Source organism: Megalobrama amblycephala, linkage group LG14 (assembly GCF_018812025.1).
Source record: "Megalobrama amblycephala isolate DHTTF-2021 linkage group LG14, ASM1881202v1, whole genome shotgun sequence".
Classification (NCBI taxonomy): Eukaryota; Metazoa; Chordata; class Actinopteri; order Cypriniformes; family Xenocyprididae; genus Megalobrama; species Megalobrama amblycephala.
Genome location: NC_063057.1, coordinates 51,968,878 through 51,995,396, shown reverse-complemented (window position 1 = coordinate 51,995,396; position 26,519 = coordinate 51,968,878). Strand labels below are relative to the sequence as shown.

Below are 26,519 nucleotides of genomic sequence, written 5' to 3'. Positions count from 1 at the left end.
AGCGACACAGAGCTGACACAAAGACTGTGTTTGTATTGTGGAGATGGGGGACACGTAATATCCACATGTCCCGTTCGTTCCTTGAAGCCAGTTGTGAGTTATGTTACCACTCCTAATAATTGAATTATTCGCCACTAACCCTTCAAGTCAGATGTCTCCACCGTGAGGAAATCACCCTCCTGGTTCTGAGGAGCTCGACAGCTGAGGTAGTCCAGGCTGATTCAACACTTGCCAGTCCTCTCTTGGAAACATCCTGAAATGGGGGTCCGGGTATCTGTTCCTGCTTTCCCCAGCTTTCAAGGCCTCCAGTGAGACGTTTAGCCTCACTGTTCTTTCTGCTTACTACTTCCATCGAAAGCCCCATCAGTAAAACCTCAGCTGAAATTGCACAGGCCTTATAGGAAAGACAGACACAGGCCCATAAAAAGGACTTCTCTCCAATAATTCATAGAATAACCTATGAATGAATATGCATATCCCCAGGACGTGTGTATTATTACTGTTTTGCATATTGCCTTTTTGTATTGTATCCTGTTTAATGCATGCCTTATGTTAGAACTATTAGATAATGTCACCTTATTGGTTTCATGCTTCCTATCAAAATAATCGTCCTATCACCTCCTTATACACTGCCCGGCCCAAAAAAAAAGTCGCTGTTTGGATTTTAATAGGCAAATACTTAAGAGTCTATGGATGGATCACTATTACAGTGATTATAATGTTAGCATGTTAAATGTTTGGCAATGGTTCTTTTAACCTTTAAAGAAAACAACCTTGTAGGAAGACACATCATGACCATATTCCAGAAAGACAATGTCAATATTCAACAGGGTTAAAACTGTGAAAGAATGGTTCAGAGAGCATGAAGAATCATTTTCACACATGAATTGACACCTCTGAGTCCAGACCTTAATTTCATTGAAAGTCTTTGGGATGTTCTGGAGGAGACACATAACAATTATAATGATATAATTATAACAGGAGACAATTATGCACATAACACACACATATATTACGTAAACACAGACTTTTATTTTGCACACGATTAATCGCGATTAATAATTGTGCAGCCCTACATTGAATGTTACTTATATTAATCAGAGCATAAAGGGACACAAACTTGCAAATGCTTCCAAACAAACAAACCTTTCCCACTTGAAAATTACACCTTTCTCATTGGTCAAGCCAAATTCAAGAGGTGTGACCTCCCCGGAAGTTAAAAGGCACTTGTCCCGGAGCAAAAGTAGCAGCCCTGGCAGGACCTCAACTTATAGTATTCTTATTGCATACCTCCTGTATGTAAATTATAATGTAGTCAATATTAATAATGGTACGAATGTTAAAAAAAGATTAAACAACACTATCTGCATATTAGCCAAGTTAGCTAACCACACTGAAAAGAAACTAAAAATTAAACATTGAAAAGAAACTTAGCACAGGTAAAGCAGAAGGGATGTGATTTAAAATCTCATATTTTATGCTATTGCTTTGAAAAGAATAGATTTTGCATGATGACCATTGGAGTTTATTTATTCACAGTTTTTTCATATCTAACAGGTACATTATTTATTGGATACTGAATATTGAATTTAATGTTTGCACTTAAATGTTAATTCACGTATTTATTCATAAAAACAAGCGATTGTGGCTAGGTGAAAATTCATTGAGTTACCAAAAAACTATCAACAACAATACAGTAGTTACCTAAAAATGAAAATGTCATTATCTTACCCTCATGTCTTTCTAACCCTATGATTGAGGACACAAAAAGAGAAATTTTGTACAAAATTTACTACATTTGTGGAGCGGGATACGGTTTGGACATTAATGACATGATGGTGAGTAAACGATGACAGAATTTTTGAGTGAGCTTAGTCCGGGAAGTTACAAAGCTCGTCTTTGCCAATGTTTCCTCCGCTGAGAATGACCACCACATTCCTGTCATTGATATCTGGTATTTTGTCATTCATGATGGCAGCAAACGCTGCAGTGCCTGAAGGTTCAACAACAAGACCAGCATTATAAAGCGTGGAAACGGCAGATTTGATCTCCTCGTCGGTCACCAGCACAATGTTCTCCACGTACTTCTGACAAAGCATATACGGCAAGGTACCTGAGGTTGAATCCCAATAAACAAGTTTCCGTTAGCCCAAATAAAAATCCTGAATCTTAAATAATGTAAAGTTATAATAAAGAACACTGCCATAAAGTTTCATTTAAAGTAGATTTCATACCTGCAAATGGTGGCGCTAGCCCCGAAGCGATGCTTTTCGCATCCATACCAACAGGCTTCTTCTCAATGAAGCTCTTGTACATTGTACACGCTGTTGGAAATCAAGAGGGTTTATTTAACAATGTGCACATATCAGTAAAACAAAAGTGTAATTTCCAAAAAGCAGCGCCTTTCCATCACAACAACTTATTTTATTTCAGCTATTCGCCAAGGCAACGTTTCTCATTTTCGGTCACTTTGAGTTCAAGTATATGGAAGCTTGTTTACACCATGGAATAAAAAATAAAAATGTAAATTGTGACTTTTCATCTCGCAATTCTGAATTTTTTTTCTCAGAGTTGCTTGCTACAAAGTCACAACTCCAAGTTATAAAGAGATTGCGAGATATAAATCAGAATTGCGAGATATAAAGTAAGTCTTTTTTCCTAAACTCACAATTGCAAGTTCATATCTCATAATTCTGAGAAAAGAAGTCAGATATGTGACTTATAAAGTCAAAATTACAAGTTTATATCTTGCAATTCTGACATTATAACTCGCAATTGCGACTTTATATCACGCAATTGTGAGAAAAAAAGTCGTAAACTGGCAATTGTGAATAATGTCTGAATTGTGAGATAAAAATGTCGCAATTATCTTTTACATTTTTTTATTCCGTGGTGGAAACAGGCTTCCATAAGTACTAAAATAACTAAAACTAAAGTAATAAAACATTAACTAAAATGAAAACAGAAAATATAAAAAAATATAATCTAATTTAAAATATTAACAAAAAACTATACTAATTAAATAATAGTATCTTAAAAGATTAGTACACTTTCAAATAAAAACGGAAAAAAATGAAACTGGTGCCGTGTTCGTTCCGTATAGGGAAGGCGTAGGACATACAGCGCAAGCTTTTTTGAAAGCGGAAGCATGTGCAAGGCGATCATCTGTTTATATAAAGCATATACAGTTGTATTTTTTTTTCGAAAATGACCGATCATTTTGCAAGATAAGACCCTTATTCCTCGTCTGGTATCGTTTAAAGCCCTTTGAAGCTGCACTGAAACTGTAATTTTGACCTTCAACCATTTGGAGGCCATTGAAGTCCACTATAAGGAGAAAAATCCTGGAATGTTTTCATCAAAAACCTTAATTTCTTTTCATCTGAAGAAAGAAAGACATGAACATCTTGGATGACATGGGGGTGAGTAAATTATCAGGACAATTTTATTTGAAACTGAACTAATCCTTTAATGATCCTGGTTTAGTGGTAACCTTTTCAAATGAGATGCTAATTAAATTGAGTTTTCATGCACAAATGGCATAATTTCTTGAGCATGACTCTCAGACATCATTTTAACAGGGGACTGGAATATTCACCTCCTTCTGGTTCCACTCCATAGATCTTTGTGTTCTCACAGCCAGACAGTTTGATAGCAGTTGCCACACCAGCAAGTAACCCTCCTCCACCACAGCAAACCACCACCACATCTGGACAGGGCACAACCTCCAGGATCTCAAAACCTAAGCTGTCATTGAAAACGACACTAGCATGAGTCAAACAATTATAATACATTCCATTATTGATGCATGTGTTAAATTTTTGTGTGCGCCAAAAAACAAAATAAAGACTTGGCTATTTGGGCCAATTTCAAAACACTGCTTTAGAGCTTTACGAATCGAATCAGTGATTCGGAGCACCAAACTCACGTGATTTCAGCAGTTTAGCCATTTGATAGGAGATCCAAATCACTGATTCGAAACAAAAGATTCATAAAGCTCAGAAGCTTCATGAAGCAGTGTTTTGAAATTGGCCCATATAGATATTGTTGAAAAGTCCTTATTTTGTTTTCTTTGGGCGCACAAAATGTATTCTTGTCACTTTATAATATTAAGGTTAAACCACTGAACTCACATGAACTCTGGAACAGTCTACCTTTGAGTATCAGGGCCTCTCCATCACTGAATGCTTTTAAATCCAGTTTAAAGACTTATTTTTACTCTTTAGCGTTCGAGTGATGCTGTGCATGTATTTTTGATAAAGTAGGTGTTCCATGTTATGTATGTATGTACAATTTGTTTAATTGATTTTGATATTTGATATTTATCTCCATTTTTACCTCCTTTTTTAACTAAGTTACTCAATTAGTTACTTGTTAGGGAGTAACACAATATTGTAACTCATTACTTTTAAAAGTAACTTTCCCCAACACTGGTCACAGTCACCATTCAATTTCATTAGAGAGGCAAAAGCAGTGAAGATTCCTCAAAATATCTCCTGTTGTGTTAAAGGTGCAATATGTAAGACTTTCTGTCCGCTAGAGGTCGCTAGAGGCCTATTCAAAACAAAGGTGTAGCTTGATGATATCAAGTTTGAGTGTGGAATCTTGGGACATGTGGTCTTCACATCACAGCTGGTGCAAAAGAATAGGAAGAAATCATGTTCATGGATGTGATTATTAACGTTACTGTAGTATGAAACAGAGCAGGACCGAGTGTTGTGGGAGCTGAACGAGGTCGCTGGAGCGATTGCGCAACACACGCCTCACAAGCAGCTGAACTTTTATTATGACACAGTCGCCGGCGCCGCTTCCGCTTTTCCGGTCAAGAGTATGAGGTAACGCAGCTCTGTTTATCATATTAGATACATTTGAGTGTGTTGAAAATGATGTTATGACGTTACTCTGTGCGTTTGCTCGGCGGCTGCTCTGAGACACTTGTTGCACACTGCAGTAAGATAGATCGATTTTAGAATATCATATTAAATGCTGGATGGCTTGTGTTGATAAATGGCATGCAATTAATTTTAAAACGTATTGTATGATGGAGAAAATGCTGTATTACTGTTACTAAAAATAAAGCTGCATCTGATTATGCTATGTTAGCTACTTCACGAAATAGTGTTTTTCTCTGAGGCATGGTAAAGTATGGTACTCGCAAAAAATCAAGAAAAGTATTTAAACAATAAGACTAAATGTACTGAGCTATATAACAACAATTAGTTTTCTGTCTATAAATATATCAAAACTGTTGTTCCCTTGTCTGTTAAAACATGTAAATATTAAAGCGTCTTCCACGGTGTTTCCACGGTTTCTACAAAATAAAACCGGAAACTGAGGGTAACACGGGTATGACGCCATTGACAGGTGACTCCTCACACGTCCCGGAGCCTTGGTTAAAATTGCAATTTTCTCACGATTTATAAATAGTTGCAAACATTTGGGATATTGTAAGTACTCAAGTGAACAAAATATATAACACTGGCCTAGTGGTTTTTGGATATTTTACTGCAAAATTCTTACATATTGCACCTTTAAATGAAAGAAAGCCATGCCAGTTTGGAAAGACATAAGGGTGAGTAAATAATGCCAGGATTTTCATCCTTTGGGTGAACTATTTCTTTAAATCCCAGATATGTATTTAACCTGGCATTTCCAGCGATAAGATCCGGATCATCAAATGAATGTAGGAAGGTCATGCTGTCCTCTTGAACACACCGATTAACAACATCCATGAGACGAGTAGTTGGCGCTCGTTCGACCTCAACTCCCAAACTCTACACATTTTGACACAATTTTTGTTTTGTTAAACATTCAATAAAGAAAAAAGTGCCTCTGTAAAGTGTATAAATGAGAGTGTGGTACTTGTATCAGCAGAGATCTGGAGATGGGAGCGGTTTCTGGCATCACCACTTTGCCTTTGGATCCATAATGCTTACATGCATACGCAAATGACTTCCCATAATTCCCAGCAGACATGGTCACAAAATTGTCCCCTTTGAGTCTCCTGGCAAACTGGTTTGCAACACCTCTTATCTTAAAAGAACCTGCAGGAAGAGGAAAGACAAGTTTGAAAAATTCATAAGCAGCCATAACCAAATCAAACAGACACAAACCGACCCGTCCTCTGCATGTTCTCCAGTTTGATGTGAATGTTGCCGGATGTTTCGAGCGGCAGTGTGGTTTGGCACCATGGGATCATTGGTGTGTTGATCACATCCAGCGGGCTGCGCCTGACAGTCCCACAGGCCTCTCTGAGCCTCTCTACTGTGATGCTGTCTGCTGACACTTCTCCCATTGTTCTTGGGCGAACACTTGATTACTATGAATAATGTACAAAATAATTAAATTATTTTTATTAATATTTATTCTGTCCTAAAATTTAGTCATACTTTATTATTCAAAATAATTATTATATCTTATTATTTTTGTTTTTATTAACAAATCTTTTGACTCAAAGACTTTGTGTTATAAAAAAAAACGGAGAAGTAAACAAATCCAACCATACGACATTGATGGAGGTTTTCAATGGTGTCAAATACTTGTTTACTTTGGTATAACCCAACTATTAAACCTAACAGATCGAAAGTTTTCAGCTGAATTGCATTTAGTTGCACTGTAGCTAAACGCTTGCAGTATTTCTGGACGATAGTATTACCGTAAAAACGATAGTGAAATCCAAAAATATATTGCTGGGTTTTATGAAGCTACTTTCCCAAATTAAGAACTTTCATTCAGGGTTTACACCAAGACCAAACAAGGGTGTCCCGTTGATCATTTTGAAATAATCATTGGGTGGCAGATTACCAGGATACTATCGATATATTATGAGGCACAAACAGTTTCTTCCTGCAGGGGGCGCTCGATGGCTCAGGAAAACAAATCATCCATAATCTGGACTTCAATTATTAGTACAGTAACAAACATATCATATAAATAGATATCCCATTTAACATCATGTTGATGTTTTATAATTGTATATGTATAGTTTTAAAGTATAATACATACATAAATCAGTGTGTAGTCTCAGTAAATGTATTATTTAAATGGATTTATCCAACAAAATGTCAATTCTATCAGCGCAACGAAAAAAATCATCGGGTACCACGTGAGTATAACGACTACATCAAGTCGGAATATCTCATTAAAGGGATAGTTCACACAAAAATGAAAATTCTGCCATCATTTACTCACCCTCAAGTTGTTCCAAACCTGTATAAATTTCTTTGCTCTGCTGTACACAAAGGAAGATATTTTGAAGGAAGTTTGTAACAAGGCCTCTTTGGGGCACCATTGTACGGAGCCCCGCACATGACATGCAAGAAAAAAAATTAAATCGTGCGCATGATTTACTATTTTGTTCCCTCAATTTACTAAATCGTGCGCATGATTTACTATTTAGTTCCCTTGATTTACTTATTCGTGCGCACGATTTACTATTTCGTTCCCTCAATTAACTAAATCATGTGCATGTTTTACTAAAACGTGCACGATTTACTAATTCGTTCCCTTGATTTACTTATTCGTGCGCACAATTTACTATTTTGTTCCCTTGATTTACTTATATGTGCGCACGATTTACTATTTCGTTCCCTTGATTTACTTATTCGTGCGCACGATTTACTATTTCGTTCCCTCAATTAACTAAATCATGTGCATGATTTACTAAAACGTGCACGATTTACTAATTCGTTCCCTTGATTTACTTATTCGTGCGCACAATTTACTATTTCGTTCCCTCGATTTACTTATTCGTGCGCACGATTTACTATTTCGTTCCCTCGATTTACTTATTCGTGCGCACGATTTACTATTTCGTTCCCTCGATTTACTTATTCGTGCGCACGATTTACTATTTCGTTCCCTCGATTTACTTATTCGTGCGCACGATTTACTATTTCGTTCCCTCGATTTACTTATTCGTGCGCACGATTTACTATTTCGTTCCCTCGATTTACTTATTCGTGTGCACGATTTACTATTTCGTTCCCTTGATTTACTTATTCATGCACACGATTTACTATTTCGTTCCCTCGATTTACTTATTCGTGTGCACAATTTACTAGTTCGTTCCCTTGATTTACTTATTCGTGCGCACGATTTACTATTTCGTTCCCTCGATTTACTTATTCGTGTGCACGATTTACTATTTCGTTCCCTCAATTAACTAAATCATGTGCATGATTTACTAAAACGTGCACGATTTACTAATTCGTTCCCTTGATTTACTTATTCGTGCGCACGATTTACTAATTTCGTTCCCTCGATTTACTTATTCGTGCGCATGATTTACTAAAACATGTGCACGATTTACTAATTCGTTCCCTCGATTTGTAAATCATGTGCATGATTTATAAATCGAGGGAACAAAATAGTAAATAATGCGTGCGTTTTAGTAAATCAAGGGAACGAATTAGTAAATCGTGCACGCGTTTTAGTAAATCGAGGGAACGAATTAGTAAATCGTGCACATGTTTTACTATTTCGTTCCCTCAATTTACTTATTCATGCGCACGATTTACTATTTCGTTCCCTCAATTTACTTATTTGTGCACACAATTTACTATTTCGTTCCCTCAATTAACTAAATCGTGCGCATGATTTACTAAAATGTGCACGATTTACTAATTCGTTCCCTCAATTTGTAAATCATGCGCATGATTTATAAATCGAGGGAACAAAATAGTAAATCGTGCGCGCGTTTTAGTAAATCGAGGGAACGAATTAGTAAATCGTGGGAACGAATTAGTAAATTGTGCACATGTTTTAGTAAATCGTGCGCACGATTTAGCCTACTATTTTTTTCCTGCATGTCATGTCCGGGGCTCCGTACCATTGACTTCCATAGTAGGAAAAAAATTACTATGGAAGTCAATGGTGCCCCAAAATTGTTCAGTTTCCCACATTCTTCAAAATATCTTCCTTTGTGTTCAACAGAACAAGGAAATTTATACAGGTTTGGAACAACCTTAGGGTTAGTAAATGATGACATAATTTTCATTTTTGGGTGAACTATCCCTTTAATTTAAATTGAAATAGAATTTGTGATAAGAAACTTTCGGGCAACAAAGTCATTCTTTGAAATTCTGATGGCCATTCTACTTATTATATTTCTGTGGACTTTAAACGCAACACGCTTTTGCAGTGTCACGGTTTAAAGTGTTCAAAAGCCCGGAACTATAGTTTTGTTCGTGTTTTTCTTTGTTTCCGATCGGTCAAGATTTTGAAAAGAACTTTAATTATGGCGACCTTCATTGCACAGGCGTGAAATGTCTCTAAAATTCTCTTTACTTGTATAATTAAATGTATTTGAGCACATATTAATAATAGGTGTTATGGGTGTAATTAGACATGTTGTGTGTGCTATGTCTGGAGGGGTTGACAGTTCTGTCAGTGCATTGTTACTCAAAAGAATGGGTAAGTTTTCAGTGTACTAAAATTTAATTACAATTTTACTCATTTTTATTAAATTAACTTTACAGTCCAGTTTACAGAGCACAGTTATGAGCATCAACACATTTCGTAAGTTACTATAATGAAATGTTTGCAGTCACCCCATTTTAACTTGTATGGATATGTGCTATAATGTTGTGCTTTTATATTCTGTACTGGATTGTAAATTAGATTGTATTGTAGCAATAATAATAAAGTATTCGGTTTAATAATAAAGTAAACACTTATATACACTACCAGTCAAAAGTTTGGAAACTGTAAGATTTTTAATGTTTTTAAAATAAGTTTTGTCTGCTCACCAAGGCTGCATTTATTTAATTAAAAATACAGTAAAAACACTAATATTGTGAAATATTATTACAAATTAAAATAACTGTTTTCTGTTTGAATATATTTTTTTAAGTAATTTATTCCTGTGATGGCAAAGCTGAATTTTCAGCATCGTTACTCCAGTCTTCAGTGTCACATGATCCTTCAGAAATCATTCTAATATGATGATTTGCTGCTCAAGAAATATTTATGATTATTATCTATGTTGAAAACAGTTGTGTACTTTTTTTTTTTTTTTTCTCAGTATTCCTTGATGAATAGAAAGTTCAAAAGAACAACATTTATCTGAAATACAAAGCTTCTTGTAACATTTTACACTACTGTTCAAAAGTTTGGGGTCAGTAAGAATTTTTATTTTTTTGAAAAGAAATTAAAGAAATGAAATACTTTTATTCAGCAAGGATGCATTAAATCAATCAAAAGTGACAGTGAAAACATTTATAATGTTAAAAAAGATTATATTTCAAATAAACGCCATTCTTTTGAACTTTCTATTCATCAAAGAATCCTGAAAAAAAAATATTTTAATATTTTGTACAATTGTACAACATTAAATGTTTCTTGAGCATCCAGATCAGCATTATTAGAATGATTTCTGAAGGATCATGTGACACTGAAGACTGGAGTTATGATGCTGAAAATTCAGCTTTTATCACAGGACATAAATTACTTTATAAAATATATTCAAACAGAAAACAGTTATTTTAAATTGTAATAATATTTCACAATATATTACTGTTTTTACTGTGTTTTTAATTAAATAAATGCAGCCTTGGTGAGCAGACGAAACTTCTTTTAAAAACATTAAAAATCCTTACCGTTTCCAAACTTTTGACCGGTAGTGTATGTCTGAATGTAAAGTTAACTATTATTTGACTGTCATTGAATTAGATAGAAAATATTAAAGCAAGCTGCATTTATTTTACATAGACATAAAAAAACTCAACGCGCTGCAACTGAAGAAAACACATGCAAACATCTTCATCGGTATCACACACACGTGCTGCAAATACTCACAACACACTCAAATACAGAAACGCATTACAAATACTCACAACACACTCAAATACAGAAACGCATTACAAATACTCACAACAAGGGACAAACCTAGTGTTGTGAGTATTTGCAGCACATTTGTTTGTCAAACTGATGAAGATGTTTTCTTAATTTACTGGTATTTTTTCTTCAGTTGCAGCATGGTGAGCTCTCTCAGCCTCCGTAGTTTGTTTTAAATGCTAAAACAATTCATACAGTGTTTATTGAACTGGCTTTCCAGTCTAGCATCATATGTTATCTGATATCTGTTTGTCTGCCATCAGGCTATCATGTGACCGGTGTGTTCATGAAGAACTGGGACTCTCATGATGAGAGAGGCGTCTGTTCATCAGAGAGAGACTGTGAAGATGCTTATAAAGTGTGTAAGATGCTGGATATGCCTTTCCACCAGGTCTCTTATATTAAAGAATACTGGCATGAAGTATTTAGGTAAATATTGCAGCCATTTTAAGTTAATTAAATTCAAAATGTTGTGCAAAGTTTGTTCATATTCTCTCATTTTTATTTTTTATGTTTTCAGTAATCTTCTCAGGGAATATGAGAAGGGCAGAACACCAAATCCAGACATAATGTGTAACAAACACATCAAGTTTAAGCACTTCTATCAGTATACAGTTAATACTTTAGGTAAGTTAAGAAGAATTGCGGATGTTTTGGAGTTTTCCACCGAGATTTTTTTTGTTAAAACAGTCTTATTTGACAACAGGTGCTGATGCCATGGCAACGGGACACTATGCCCGGACATCCCAGGAGGATGAGGATGTTTTTCAACAGAAGTATGTTCCTGCTCCCAGAACTCTCTTCAGAGACCGCTTTGAAATTAGAAAGCGTAAGTGTAACATCTGTCCATGTGATGTAGAGCACAGGGAAAGAAAACATTTTTTTTTTAAGTATCGAATCAAAATGTCTAAATTAGTAATGAGAATCATCCTGTCTAGACACAAGTTGTATTTTTTTCCTATTAAATTTAAAAATCTATATTTTAATTTAATTACTATTATTTATAAAGATATATATTTATATATATATAACCCTACAATTAAAAATAACATGCTACCATAATGTATACTTAAAGGGTTAGTTCACCCAAAAATGAAAATTCAGTCATTTATTACTCACCCTCATGTCATTCCACACCTGTAAGACCTTTGTTAATCTTCAGAACACAAATTAAGATATTTTTGTTGAAATCCGATGGCTCAGTGAGGCCTCCATAGCCAGCAATGACATTTCCTCTCTCAAGATCCATTAATGTACTAAAAACATATTTAAATCAGTTCATGTGAGTACAGTGGTTCAATGTTAATATTATAAAGCGACGAGAATATTTTTGGTGCACCAAAAAAACAAAATAACGACTTATTTAGTGATGGCCGATTTCAAAACACTGCTTCATGAAGCTTCAGAGCATAATGAATCAGCGTATCAAATCATGATTTGGATCGTGTGTCAAACTGCTGAAATCACATGACTTTAGCGCTCCAAACCGCTGATTCGACACGCTGATTCATTTGTGCTCCGAAGCTTCCTGAAGCAGTGTTTTGAAATCGGCCATCACTATATAAGTAGTTATATAGTTTTTTTTTTTGGTGCACCAAAAATATTCTCGTCGCTTTATAATATTAATATTGAACCACTGTACTCACATGAACTGATTTAAATATGTTTTTAGTACCTTTATGGATCTTGAGAGAGGAAGTGTCATTGCTGGCTATAGAGGCCTCACTGAGCCATCGGATTTCAACAAAAATATCTTGATTTGTGTTCTGAAGATTAACGAAGGTCTTACGGGTGTGAAACGCCTAAGGGTGAGTAATAAATGACATTACTTTCATTTTAGTGTGAACTAACCCTTTAAAATTATATACAAACTTACACTTTCAATTACAAATTTCCATTACAGTGATGGGGGAAAAAATGTCACAATGAAACAAATAAAGGCTTTTCTTTATGCAATATATATTATTTTCTTTATTAAGAATTTAGAATATTTTATTAAATATTCTATATTATATTATATATTTATAATATTATATATTATTTTCTTTATTAAGAATATAACTTTATTATATTCTTTATTATTTTTGGAGTGAAATATTTAGATTTTTTTTTTTTTTTTTTTTAGATTTAAAAAAACGGTTAATGTCAGTTGTATATGTGATTTGTTTCAGAACTGATCTTTAATCTCCTTCTGAATCTTATTAGCCGTGCGGCTCTATCAGGGTGCTGACCGCTTGAAGGACCAGACGTTCTTCCTCAGTCAAATTCCCCAAGATGCTTTGCGGCGCACATTATTCCCCCTAGCTGGGCTAACCAAAGACTTTGTGAAGAAGATAGCTGCTGAGGCCGGCTTCCAACATGTTCTAAAGAAAAAAGAGGTACTTTTATAAATAAAATGACTCTTCTATACAAGAGTCACAAGAGGTTTGACATTCAGGAGTGTTGAGTATATTACATGTAATATAATCCACTGTATTAATGATTAATTGATACAAAAATGTCTGCTAAATGACTACATATAATGTAAATGCAATTAATTGAATCTGCTTTATTTCCCCTGGAAGAGCATGGGAATCTGTTTCATTGGAGAAAGAGATTTTGAGGACTTTATTCTTGAGGTATGTTCTTTGATGCAGCTTACAACTCTCTAAGGAATGTTTTTTGTTTTTTAAAGCAATAAAAACACAAATCGCATCTTCTCTGTAGTAAAACTACAACTCAATTTTTGTTTAAATATTTTTATTAGAAATAAAAGTCGATTGTAATTACACTTTTATAAAATGCAAACAAAACTTATATTCTAACAAATAGGCATGAAAAAGAAGAAAATAAAAAACACAATAGTTATTGAAGTAATAGTTGAACAGAAAATAAAATAAAATTTCCCCCCACCCAAGTCAACTCAACAAATTTTATCAAAAGCTCAGCCCTGTTACCAAAGTTATTGTAAGAATGATAAAAGAAAATGATAAATAACACATATTTTTCTTTAATTTATAGGAAATATTAATTCATCAATAACAAATTTGGTCCTAAATTATCCAGCCTTCACCTACAGCTTAATTTAGGCTAAATTTGCAACACTGTTACCTATTCTGACCTATTCTAACCCTGTTACCTATTTTGTTTAAATCTTTTTTTAATTATTTTTATTGAGTATTTATGTTCATTGCACAAATATCTGACATTTAAACTGTATTCAAACATATCCTAAATTTTGGTAACAGGGTTGGAAAAAAAGGCAAACTCATATAAAATAAATTGAAATTAAACAGCTCTTTTAGAGTGAGGTGGATGGATTATCTCGGCAAAGAAGAAGTGCTCACTAACACCGATTTAGACCGATTTGTGAACAATATTTGAGAGAAATAGGCCTTTTGTGTACATAAAAAAAAAAAGTCTTAGATCTTTGAGTTCAGCTCATGAAAAATGAGGGCAAAAACAAAAGTGTTGCGTTTATAATTTTGTTCCGTGTATATACTACAGTCACCTAACATTTGTACCTTTTTCCCTATGTCAAATTTATTACAGTACTTGGAGCCCAAACCAGGAAATTTTGTCTCCATTGAAGATGGGAAGATCATGGGGCAGCATAAAGGTGGATATTAATTATGTACTGATCTACTATTTAAGGTGATTCATCTTATTTTGTGAGACAAACTTTTATCAGTATATCCTCTGAGCTTTAAAGCTACACCAAAGATGGTAAGACCATCAGACTATTCTGACTCAGGTCTTTCTAACTGATCTGACTTTGGGAATTCCCGTATAGAACTTCTGAGCATTCCCAAATTCCATATACTTTTATTGTGTTAAATCATGCTAGAAACATGCTAGCAACTTGATAAATTTTGCTAAAACATGTTAGCAATGTGCTAATGTGCTAGCAAATTGCTAAAATGTTAGCGATGTGCTAAAACATGTTAATAACATTTTAATGAATTAAAATCTTCAAGTTTTTAAAGTTATTTCAAACCTTCAGAAAAGGCTTTGTCAAGCCAACATCAAAGTTCATCATCAAACCCTAGTCATCTAGTTTGTTGATGTTTTCCTACATTTCGTCTGTGATACTGCATGACTGATACACACAATGCTATATTTCACAGGCTGGTTCACATTAACACTAGGTCAGAGGGCAAGAATAGGAGGACAAGAAGACCCTTGGTTTGTAGTTGATAAAGATATCACTACCGGTGATGTATTTGTGGTGAGTTGCACAATTTGGACACTTTATAGGCTGCGTCCCAAATGGTGCACTTCATGTGCACTTTCGGTCTTGTGGACTTACTTGGCTGCTGCTTGCGCGTGTCCGTTAAGCCCACAAGACCGCAGGGTGTCCCATTCATCATTTTAGGTTTCAGAAGGGTGCTCTTGAGAGCCCCCTTTGTGGCCGCTTTGCGCCCTCGATGCGCTCTTCTGCTGAGCCCGCAAATTCGCGAGCTACGCAGAGGACTTTACCCAGCATTATGTCATGAAAGTGCGGACTCAGGAGAAGACCTTGAGGGCTTAGGGTTCCTTTTGGGACGCTGCAATAGTTTTTTACATTTTATTTTGCTAAAAATGGCCACATAAGACTTTTCAGGTCGATTGCCTTGTAAAATATGGAATTCTTGCAGGGTCCAACCACTAACCACCCAGCACTGTTACGAGACACATTACAGACAGACCGCTTCCACTGGATCACAGAAGAGCCGCCTGTTGAACTTGTCCGCACTCAGATGATGGAATGTCACTTCCGTTTCAACAACCGCATGCCTTTGAGTGAGTCGCCTTCCTTTTTTTTTAGCTGGAATTGTTAGAAATCAGGTCAGTTGAAATAGTTATGCGAGTCCCACCACATTTTACAACCAGTAGCCAATATTTGTCTCTGTTTTGTCTACAGCAGTGTTATAATTTATATTCTAAAGTGTTTATTAATATTTTGCTTTTATTACTTTTACTTTTATTTATCATTTATTTTATTTTTATATTTTCATTTTCATTTAAATTTAGTTTGTTTTAGTGTTTTTGTTATGTTCTTTGGTCATTAAAGTGTTTGTTTTTTATATTTCTATTTAGCTTTATTATTTTTTTTACTTTTATTTACGTTTTTGTTTTTATTCAGTTTTAATTTAGTAATTTTGGTACTTGCATATTATTTTGTTTCATTTAGGGGCCAAAGCAACATTTAAAATTAGAATTTTTTTTTTGTTTATTTTTTTTTCATATATGTATTTTATTTCTTTTATTTTAATTTTTTTTAGTCATTATATTTTATTACAGCTTTGTTTTAGTTTTTATCATTAATATCAAGACTGTTCTGCTAAACAGTGCTTATACAAAATCTTGTTTCTTTCAGCTCCATGTACCGTAACCTTGAATCTCGATGGCTCAGTGTGGGTAATGGTGAAAGAGCCATTAAGAGCAATGACACCTGGGCAGGTAATCCAGAAATATCTATCTAATATGTATCTTGAATATTGAACACTTTAAAGTGCTCCTGTTATTATATGTTAAAGGTTCCTGATTTTGTTTTGGATGTTTCTTACAATAGACATTACAATAAATGCACCCAAGGTAAAAAAAAAATAAAAAATAAAAAAAACTTTTCTCATAATACAGTGGTGTGAAAAAGTGTTTGCCCCCTTCCTGATTTTTTTATTTTTTTGCATGTTTTTCACACTTTAATGTTTCAGATCATCAAACAAATGTAAATATTAATCAAAGATAACACAAGTAAACACAACATGCAGTTTTTAAATGAAGGGAAAACAAAATCCAAACCCACATGGCCCTGTGTGAAAAAGTGCAGGCCTCACTTGCCTCAGTTAAGGTCAGTATTCATGACTCCACCATAAGAAAGAAACTGGGCAAAAATGGCCTGCATGGCAGAGTTCCAAGATGAAAACCGCTGCTGAGCAAAAAGAACATAAAGGCTCATCTCAGTTTTTGCCATCTTGATGATCTCCAAGACATTTGGGAAAATACTCTGTGCATTGACGAGACAAAAGTTGAACTTTTTGGAAGGTGTGTGTCCCATTACGTCTGACGTAAAAGTAACACAGCATTTCAGAAAAAGAACATCATACCAACAGTAAAATATGGTGGTGGTAGTGTGATGGTCTGGGGCTGTTTTGCTGTTTCAGGACCTGAAAGAATTGCTGTGATAAATGGAACCATGTATTCTGCTGTCTACCAAAAAATCCTGAAGGACAATGTCAGGCCATCTCTTCGTGACCTCAAGCTGAAGTGAACTTGGGTTCTGCAGCAGGACAATGATCCAAAACACACCAGCAAGTCCACCTCTGAATGGCTGAAGAAAAACAAAATGAAGACTTTGGAGTGGCCTAGTCAAAGTCCTGACCTCAATCCTTAAAAAGGCGGTTCATGCTCGCTGAATTACAACAATTCTGCAAAGATGAGTGGGCCAAAATTCCTCCACAGCGCTGTAACAGACTCATTGCAAGTTATTGCAAACGTTTGATTGCAGTTGTTGCTGTTAAAGGTAGCCCAACCAGTTATTAGGTTTAGGGGGCAAGCACTGTTTCACACAGGGCCATGTGGGTTTGGATTTGGTTTTCCCTTCATAATAAAAACCTTCATTTAAAAACTGCATGTTGTGTTTTCTTGTGTTATCTTTGATTAATATTTAAATTTGTTTAATGATCTGAAACATTAAAGTTTGACAAACATGCAAAAAAATAAAAAATCAGGAAGGGGGCAAACACTTTTTCACACCACTGTATACATTTCACATCACTTCATTTCTCAAAGAGTCTGAAAACGGTTTGTTCAAAGAATCAGTCTTTCTAAACCCAATCCTTTCTGGGAGCTGCTCTGCTCTGATTGGACAGTCCAGTCTGTCGTGATTGGTTTACAGCTTACAGCAGGTGTCGAAAACAAAACGGCCATTACCACATCTGAATTTCAGCTCTTCAGCTTCATAAACAATGACATGAACATTAAAGATGATGCTGTTGGTTTTTCAGTGTAAATTCCAGCGCAAGTTCTCAATCTTTTTAAAATGCATGCAAAGTGGCGTAAAAAACAGCGTCTTCTTGACATGTCAACAACACTCCAAACTCTTTCAGGCCTCAGCTACAACTACAGTGTTTGAGGGTCAAAGTAGACATTATTCGTGGGCTGCCAATGAAGGCTGACATTATGCAAATTAGTTACATTATTACGTAGGTATGTAACAGGAAGTGAGATTGAATTGCTGACATCTCGTTTTGATAGTTCAGAATCAATTCTTTCTTTTAGGAGACAATAACCATATTTGTTATGCACTTTGATCTTTAAAACTTTGCAGACCTCAGTCTACAGTTAGACTTATGAACTGTATTACTATGTTATAATCATGGAAAGGGTATTTTGGGAATTTGGGTGCTGATTATTTTCCATTGTCTTTGCTTTGCAGTTTGCTGTGCTCTATAAGGGAGATGAGTGTTTGGGCAGTGGGAAGATCATTCGTCTGGGACCCACAAAATTCACTCTTCAGAAAGGTCAAAACTGCATGAACTGCCACCCTAAAGACACAAACCAACAACATCCAGATCCTCTCAGCTGAGACACAAACAAGCACAATAACAAGATCTCAGCAGGCGTGTGCTGTGGAAAGATGCTCTCAGTATTTACAGACATTTAGGCTGGGAGAAAGTATAGAAACTTTGATAGTGTTTTGAATTGTATGTATTTTTATTTCAATTGTAATTAACTTGGGAATTGTAATTTATTTGTATAATATAAATATTGATTATTGAATTACTTTTTTTCTTTTTAAGATTTTATAAATGTAAATGGTTTTTGTGCCTTTTATTGTGCACCACATCCTGAACTATGCAAAATATTAAGCCACGGGTTCACTTTGAGTTGGAGTTCTTTTCTCTGCCAATAGAGGGCGTGAGTGCATCACTTATATAGCTGGTGCTGATGGACAATCGCAATCTTCCTCAGTTTTCATTAAAGACAATTTTGCTAAACACATTTAACTAAATTAAACGTAAATGAACGTATTTATACTATATGTTGTCAGATAATTGCAATATCTGTCTTTGCGGTTTTGGTTATGATTCCTCTTCTGGGTTTATTTAATGTCTCCTCTTTCAGTTTGGTTGAATTGTATGTGTGTATATATTGTAATTAGCATTTGTTGTAAATAAATATTTTAAGAAAAATTAGTTTTCAAAGCAGAGTGTGATTTTATTTTTACCAGTAATACACTTTTCTATATCCTTTATAGGGAGTCAGTGCGTGTTTTCACATTTAGTAAACACTAGGGTGAAGTCAGCTAAAATGGCCTATATCAGGTAAAATCGGCCAAATAAGGTTGTAGCGTCATATATCTTGCATTGTTGCTTCAACACTTGTTGACATGTAACAATAGTTTTGACTGGTCTGAGTTTTTTAAGGTGGGCAGGGCACAGTGTTAAATGAAGCTTGTAAGAGAAATTGTAAGGAAAGTGAGCCTGATATAGTAAATTTCATTCATCACTAATAAGGGTACTAAAGCAATTATAAGCAAAACAAAGGTTTATGAACAATGTTTTGACATGCTCTTTCAAATGAAAAAGTTTAATTTAAAAAAGAAACTTCGATTTTTGTGAAAAAGTTCATTTTAGTTAGAAATGGCTGGTTAAGCTAAAATGGGCTGCATACACACACACACACACACACACACTTTTACATAGAAATTGAGGGTGAAAATAGATTTATAGGAATAGATGTATCCATATAAAATCTTAACAGGCTTTTTTTTTTTTAAATTGCATTGCAGAGATTATGGCGGAAGGACAAGCAAAGAAAGGAAACAGAGATAAGAAGAGAGGAAAGAAAGGAAGATGTTAGTACAGTACAATGTTAAGACCTATAGCTACAGGAAATGTTAAAATTATTATTAAATTTTTTTTTTTTTTTTGTCAAAGATGTTCTAATCTTTAACAAAACGTTTGACAGATATTTCACAAGCGTACACACATACATGCACACATATAGACACCAATGCACAGAAACACACACCTGTACAACATGATCAGTTCATTTTTAATTGCATTTTTTAATGAAATATTCGTTTAACTTTCTATTTATTGAAATAAATGTATAGTGTTGTTGCTATGGCACACTAAAGACAATAGTGTCAATTTACTATTAAAAATAAAAAGATTTCAGCCAAAATTACCTGTGTTGATCTCATTTTTTTATATTGGCCCATTTACCTGAATGTTGTGTCGTGGGTCAAAAAGGGACCTGCTGATACTCTAACTCGCATAATTTTAAAACAATTATACTTTTTCACATTTTAAATATATATATATATATATATATATATATGAAGACTTCAGATGAAATAGCCTCTAAGTGCCGTCTGAAATTTTCTTCTAAAATGAGCATTTTTATCAAGCTTGTATGTTTTTTATCAAGCTTGTATGTCTCATTTTAGAAGAAAATTTCAGATGGCACTTAGAGGCTTTATATATATATATATATATATATATATATATATATATCTGTCTTTATATCTTAATATATATCTTTTTTATTTTTAAGTCAAAAACATCGTTGTAATGATTTTATTACCCGCCAAACGCTATTTTAATGTTAAAAAACAAACGGTCTCGTGTGTAAGAAGCTTTTTTATTTTTATTTTATTTGATTTTTTTTTTTAAATATTTGATATTTTTGGTGACAATAACAATATTACGACATTCTGTCGAAAATACTGGCTGCCGTGGTGTTTTTGTAATAGTTTGAATAGAGAATAAACAATAATTTATTCATGCACAGTTTAGTTTTACTGTAGCCGAATAACAGATAGAGAATCCAGCACTGATAACTCTTTATTTCTTTACAGCCGCTTGTCAACTGAGTGATTTAAACACATGGTGTGGATTCATGTCACTTTAATAGACAGAAATCAGAAAACGTTATCTGTGTAGACTCAACTGCGAGCGAGCGACTTAACACAACACATTAAATACACAAAATATCCACTATAAATGACATTTTAGCGTTTATTTATAATGGAAGCATTCACTCTACGTGCGGGCAGTCGCGTGAAACTGTTTAATCGCGCAACTTCATTTATTATAATGGGAGAGTTCTAGTTTGACGCGCCGCGTCGCTCACTTTAAAGTCTCCAAAAGAACCAAGGAATATGCAGCGGTGAATAACAATGGTTGAATTTCCATGAGAGTTCTTTAGTCCTGAGAGGAGGTGCAGGTTTATGTTAATGACTGTGTGTGTGTGTGTGCGGGGGGAGAGACGCGCACGCACGGAGCCATTTTGTCCTCATTTAAAACTTAACGTGGATACTGTCACTTGGCTCCATGGATACCACCCTGATAAACTGTGTTTTCTGCTGTTAAAAAGCTACAATGAAGGATAAAAGAAGGTCGACGTGCCGGCAGAAGGAGAGCTGACGTGTTTTTCTGCATGTTTTGTGGAGTTTTACACCATGGATTTAGTAATGTGTTGGTTATTATGGGTTCACCTTCTCCTCTGCACTCCTCTCATGGGATGTTTTGACTTGCACCTCTCGGAGACTTTACATTCTGGAGCTGTTCTTGCCAATTTGTCACTCGGACCTGGTTGGACTTATAAAATCGACAGGACTTTAACTTCCAAGTACATTGGGAACTTTATTAAAGTGGATTGGAGAGATGGAGTAGTGCGTTTAAATGGAGAGGTGGACTGTGCGCGCGCCACACAGAGCGCGCTGCCTCTTTATTTTAAAATGAAATCATTAACAACTGAAGGACTAGTTAACGCACATTTTAATGTGTTCGTACACGGACGCAATTGCGTGTTCAAATATAAAAGGAAGAGAGTGAGTAAGCCTGACATTAACGTGGATTGCAGCTATAACTTGGGACTAACTTCCTGCTTTTCTCCAGGTGATGTACTTCTTAGTTTTAAGGACTATTTACCTGTATTCGCAAGACACTCGGCTTCTTCTTGCACCTCAGACCACCTGAATGTGTTTGTGCGTAACGGGACGTTACTTGTGAAGGACGCGTACTGTTTGGAGACACGCTTCAAAGACACTATTCGCTGTTTGTTTCGTGATTCAAACGGCGAGCCCTTCTCTATGTGCCTTAAATTACGATTCGCCTCAGTCCAAACTTCATTATTACACTCTATGCAAGACGTATCAAATCAATGGAAACCGAGAGTAAAGCGAGCGGCGAATTCAGCGCCTCAGTTTCAGTTACCGAACTACCATGTTTCAGTGCCCGAGAACGAGCCTGCGGGTACGCGCGTCATCACCCTCAAAGCGACTGACAGCGACCCTGGAGAGGCGGGAAGGATCGAGTATGGCATGGAGGCATTACTCGACAGCCGTTCTAACGGCTTCTTTCGGATAGACCCCCAAACCGGCAGCATTGAGACCGTCCAGCCCTTAGATAGAGAAGTTAAAGACATGCACCTTTTTAAAGTCACAGCTACTGATAATGGCACGCCGCGACGCGCAGCCACGTCATACCTAACCGTTACAGTTAGCGACACCAACGACCACGGACCCGTTTTTGAGCAGAATGAATACAGGGTTAGGATAAGAGAAAATGTGGAGGTTGGTTTTGAGGTGATTACAGTAAGGGCGACAGATGGAGATGCACCATCCAATGCAAACATGATATATAAGATTGTGAATGGTGAAGGTGTCAATTCTGGGTTTGAAATCGATTCTCGCAATGGACTGGTCAAGATTCGGGTGCGTCCAGACAGAGAAACTATGGCTCAGTATCAACTGATAGTAGAGGCAAATGACCAAGGAAAGGACCCTGGACCTCGCAGTGCTACTGCGACAGTGTACATCACGGTTGAAGATGAAAATGACAATTACCCTCAGTTTAGTGAGAAAAGATATATAGTCCAAGTGCCAGAAAACGTGGCAGTTAACACTAAAGTGGCCCAGGTAGAAGCCACAGACCGAGACGAGGGCAATAACGCTAAGGTTCATTACAGTATAATCAGCGGCAACGTCAAAGGTCAGTTCTTCATTCACACCCCTACCGGAGCCATCGACGTCATAAACCCTCTGGACTACGAAGTGATCAGAGAATATAATTTACGCATCAAGGCACAGGATGGAGGCAGGCCTCCTCTTATTAATGGCACAGGAATCGTTGTCGTCCAAGTTGTGGATGTGAACGACAATCCTCCCATGTTTGTAAGCACTCCTTTCCAAGCCACCGTTTTAGAGAACGTGCCCATTGGATATTCTGTGATTCACATTCAGGCCATCGATTCTGACTCTGGCGAAAATGCCCGTTTGGATTACCGCCTCACAGACACCACTCCAGATTTCCCCTTCACTATCAATAACAGCACTGGATGGATAACAGTCAGTGTTGAGCTGGACAGGGAAACCACTGAGTATTACACCTTTGGAGTTGAAGCCAGAGACAACGGAGTTCCGGTAATGTCGTCGTCGGCTAGCATTAGCATCACCATCCTAGACGTGAACGACAACATCCCTACGTTCACCGAAAAATCATACTCTCTGAAAATCAATGAAGATGCCGTTGTAGGAACCAGTGTGTTAACTGTCACAGCTCTGGACCGTGATGTAAACAGTGTGGTCACCTATCAGATCTCCAGCGGTAATACGCGGAACCGCTTTGCTATAACTAGTCAAAGCGGAGGTGGACTCATCACCCTGGCATTGCCGTTAGATTACAAACAGGAACGGCAGTACGTTCTGACTGTCACTGCCTCTGACGGTACACGCTTTGACACCGCACAGGTGTTCATCAACGTAACCGACGCTAACACTCACAGACCCGTGTTCCAGAGCGCCAGCTACCATCAGACCTTCAGCGAGGACCGACCCATTGGATCAACAGTTGTGGTAATCAGTGCAACGGATGAGGATACGGGTGAGAATGCACGTATTACCTACATCATGGAGGACAACGTACCACAGTTTAAGATTGATCCAGACACAGGTGCAATCACCACACAGATGGAGATCGACTATGAAGATCAAGCGTCCTACACGCTGGCCATCATCGCCCGTGACAATGGAATCCCCCAGAAGTCTGATACCACCTATGTGGAAATCATTGTTCTGGATGCCAATGATAATACTCCTCAGTTTGGGAGGGACAAATACCAGGGAACTGTGTTCGAAGATGCACCTCTAATGACCAGCGTGCTCCAGATATCTGCTTCAGACAGGGACTCAGGGTCTAATGGACGTGTGAGCTACACCTTTCAAGGAGGGGACGATGGGGAAGGAGACTTCATAATTGAGCCGTACTCTGGAATTATCAGAACCCACCGGAAGCTGGACAGAGAGAACGTTCCAGTCTATAACCTGAAGGCCTATGCAGTAGATAGAGGTGTTCCTCCTCTCAAAGCAGCAGTGGAGATCCAGATATCTGTGTTGGATATCAATGACAATGCTCCTGTTTTTGAGAAGGACGAACTGTACATCGATGTCAAAGAAAACAGTCCTGTTGATTCAGTAGTTGCCCGGATCACCGCCATGGACCCCGACGAAGGAACCAACGCTCAGATATTGTACCAAATTGTGGAAGGAAACATCCCTGAGGTCTTTGACTTGGATATATTCACCGGAGACTTAAAAGCGCTTGTGGATTTGGACTACGAGACCAAAATGGAGTATGTCATAGTTGTACAGGCCACATCCGCACCTCTGGTCAGCAGAGCAACGGTCCACATTCGTCTGGTTGATGTCAATGACAACGATCCCGTCCTGCAGAATTTTGAGATTATCTTCAATAACTACGTCACCAACAAATCCAACAGCTTTCCGTCTGGGATTATAGGAAAGGTACCAGCCCATGATCCAGATGTGTCAGATAAACTCAAGTATAGTTTCATTGAAGGAAATGAGCTGAATTTGCTGATTCTAAACCCGGATACTGGAGAGCTAAAACTCAGCAAAGATCTGGATAACAACAGACCTCTGGAGGCCACCATGAAAGTTTCTGTCACAGGTCAGTTAACTTCCCTTTGTATCTTTTGAATTAACTGTGTTTGCTTGTAATGTCCCTCAAATTTGAGATTTTCCAGTGTACAAAGGTAAGCAGGGTAAAAAAAGTGGTAACACTAATAAGGTCTCATTTGTTATCATTAATTAATGTATGAACTAACAATGAGCAATACAGCATTTATTAATCTTTGTTAATGTTAGTTAATATAAATCTAGCTGTTCATCATGTTAGTTCACAGTGCATTAACTAATGTTAACAAACAGCTACAACATTTGATTTCCATAATGTATTAGTAAAAACATTACCTTAGATTTATAAATGCTGTAGAAGTATCTCAGTTCATGTTTAATTAGTTAACTAATGGAACCTTATTGTAAAGTGTTACCAAAAAAAAAACAAGGTTAAAAAAGGACTAATTTGATACAAACTAATGTTTATTATGTCAATTGATGTCAATGATGGAGCTGCTGCTCCGATGGGCTGCATGTTTTCGTGTTCATTTGCTGCAGGCTGAATCACAATCCTGTTCTTCTGCTTATGAGGTGTTTGTTAGATATGTTGAAGAAGGCAAGAACCGTTTATGTGAGAATGAGTTCTCGGTTCACTCGGTTCACTGTTATATCGAGATCCCTGCTAGTGTTCTGTTTTGAAATGTTTGAGATGAGCAACACATTATTATTGTTGAAGTAGGTGCCTCTTTAAGGGTTACTTCACCCAAAAATGAAAATTCTGTCATTTATTACTCACCCTCATGTCGTTCCACACCTGTAAGACCTTCGTTCATCTTCAGAAACACAAATTAAGATATTCTTGATGAAATCTGATGGCTCAGTGAGGCTTCTATTGAGAGCAAGTTAAGACTTTCAATGCCCAGAAAGCTACTAAAGACATATTTAAAACAGTTCATGTGACTACAGTGGTTCAACTTTAATGTTATGAAGGGACAAGAATACTTTTTGTGCGCCAAAAAAACCAAAATAACGACTTAATTCAACAATATCTAGTGATGGGAGATTTCAAAACACTGCTTCATGAAGCTTCGAAGCTTTACGAATCTTTTGTTTTGAATCAGTGGTTCGGAGTGCGTATCAAACTGCCAAAGTCACGTGAACCATTGAAATTTCGAAAAACTTATGACATAACGAAGCCTTGTTTACTGAAATCACGTGACTTTGGCAGTTTGATGCGCACTCCGAACCACTGATTCGAAACAGGTTTGTAAAGCTTCGAAGCTTCATGAAGCAGTGTTTTGAAATTGCCCATCACTAGATATTGTTGAATAAAATCGTTATTTTGTTTTTTTGCCACACAAAAAGTATTTTCGTTGCTTCATAACATTAAGGTTGAACCACTGTAGTCACATGAACTGTTTTAAATACGTCTTTAGTATTAATTATCTTGCTGGCAATGGCAATTTTTATCAAAAATAACTTAATTTGTGTTCCGAAGATGAACGAAGGTTTTCTACTCACTGACAGGTTGTTGTCTGTAATAATTTATCCCACCAGTCAGATTGTTGTTATTCCTCCAACAATCACAGTTTTTGGCCAATGCCAATAATATAAAAATGACAAAATATCAGCTGATTAATCAACCTGACCAATATATATGACTAACTGACTGGCGGTGAATGGATTTAAAATTGAACTGATTTAAACAACACATAAAAAGGAACTGCATGGCATGTTAGCGTGTTGTTGCAGTGCTTTATTGTGACCATATCTGTGGCAGTGTTAGATTATA

General features: G+C 36.3%; 3 protein-coding genes across 3 annotated transcripts in view; 2 read left to right on the top strand and 1 right to left on the bottom strand.

Annotated features, from left to right (window-relative positions):
• Window positions 1–1,012: 1,012 nt before the first annotated feature.
• srr (serine racemase) lies at window positions 1,013–6,805 on the bottom strand. The gene is made up of 7 exons (XM_048155000.1): window positions 6,656–6,805; window positions 6,118–6,319; window positions 5,863–6,044; window positions 5,644–5,774; window positions 3,599–3,747; window positions 2,235–2,324; window positions 1,013–2,113 (listed from the first exon to the last, which is right to left on the bottom strand). The coding sequence occupies exons 2-7, from the start codon at window positions 6,293–6,295 to the stop codon at window positions 1,872–1,874; spliced, it is 972 nt and encodes a 323-aa protein (XP_048010957.1). The 5' UTR covers window positions 6,296–6,319; window positions 6,656–6,805; the 3' UTR covers window positions 1,013–1,871.
• Window positions 6,806–9,138: 2,333 nt separating this feature from the next.
• On the top strand, window positions 9,139–18,995 carry trmu (tRNA 5-methylaminomethyl-2-thiouridylate methyltransferase). Its single transcript, XM_048154997.1, has 11 exons — window positions 9,139–9,414; window positions 11,100–11,265; window positions 11,357–11,463; window positions 11,543–11,665; window positions 13,042–13,214; window positions 13,401–13,454; window positions 14,368–14,434; window positions 14,943–15,043; window positions 15,453–15,597; window positions 16,175–16,257; window positions 18,236–18,995. Exons 1-11 carry the CDS (start codon window positions 9,333–9,335, stop codon window positions 18,383–18,385), a joined length of 1,251 nt encoding a protein of 416 aa, XP_048010954.1. The 5' UTR covers window positions 9,139–9,332; the 3' UTR covers window positions 18,386–18,995.
• Window positions 18,996–20,924: 1,929 nt separating this feature from the next.
• Window positions 20,925–26,519, top strand: part of celsr1a (cadherin EGF LAG seven-pass G-type receptor 1a) — a 123,768-nt gene continuing 118,173 nt past the window's right edge. The window contains 1 exon segment of the mRNA XM_048155011.1: window positions 20,925–24,779. Coding sequence (XP_048010968.1) covers window positions 21,269–24,779 — 3,511 coding nt within the window. The 5' untranslated portion in view covers window positions 20,925–21,268.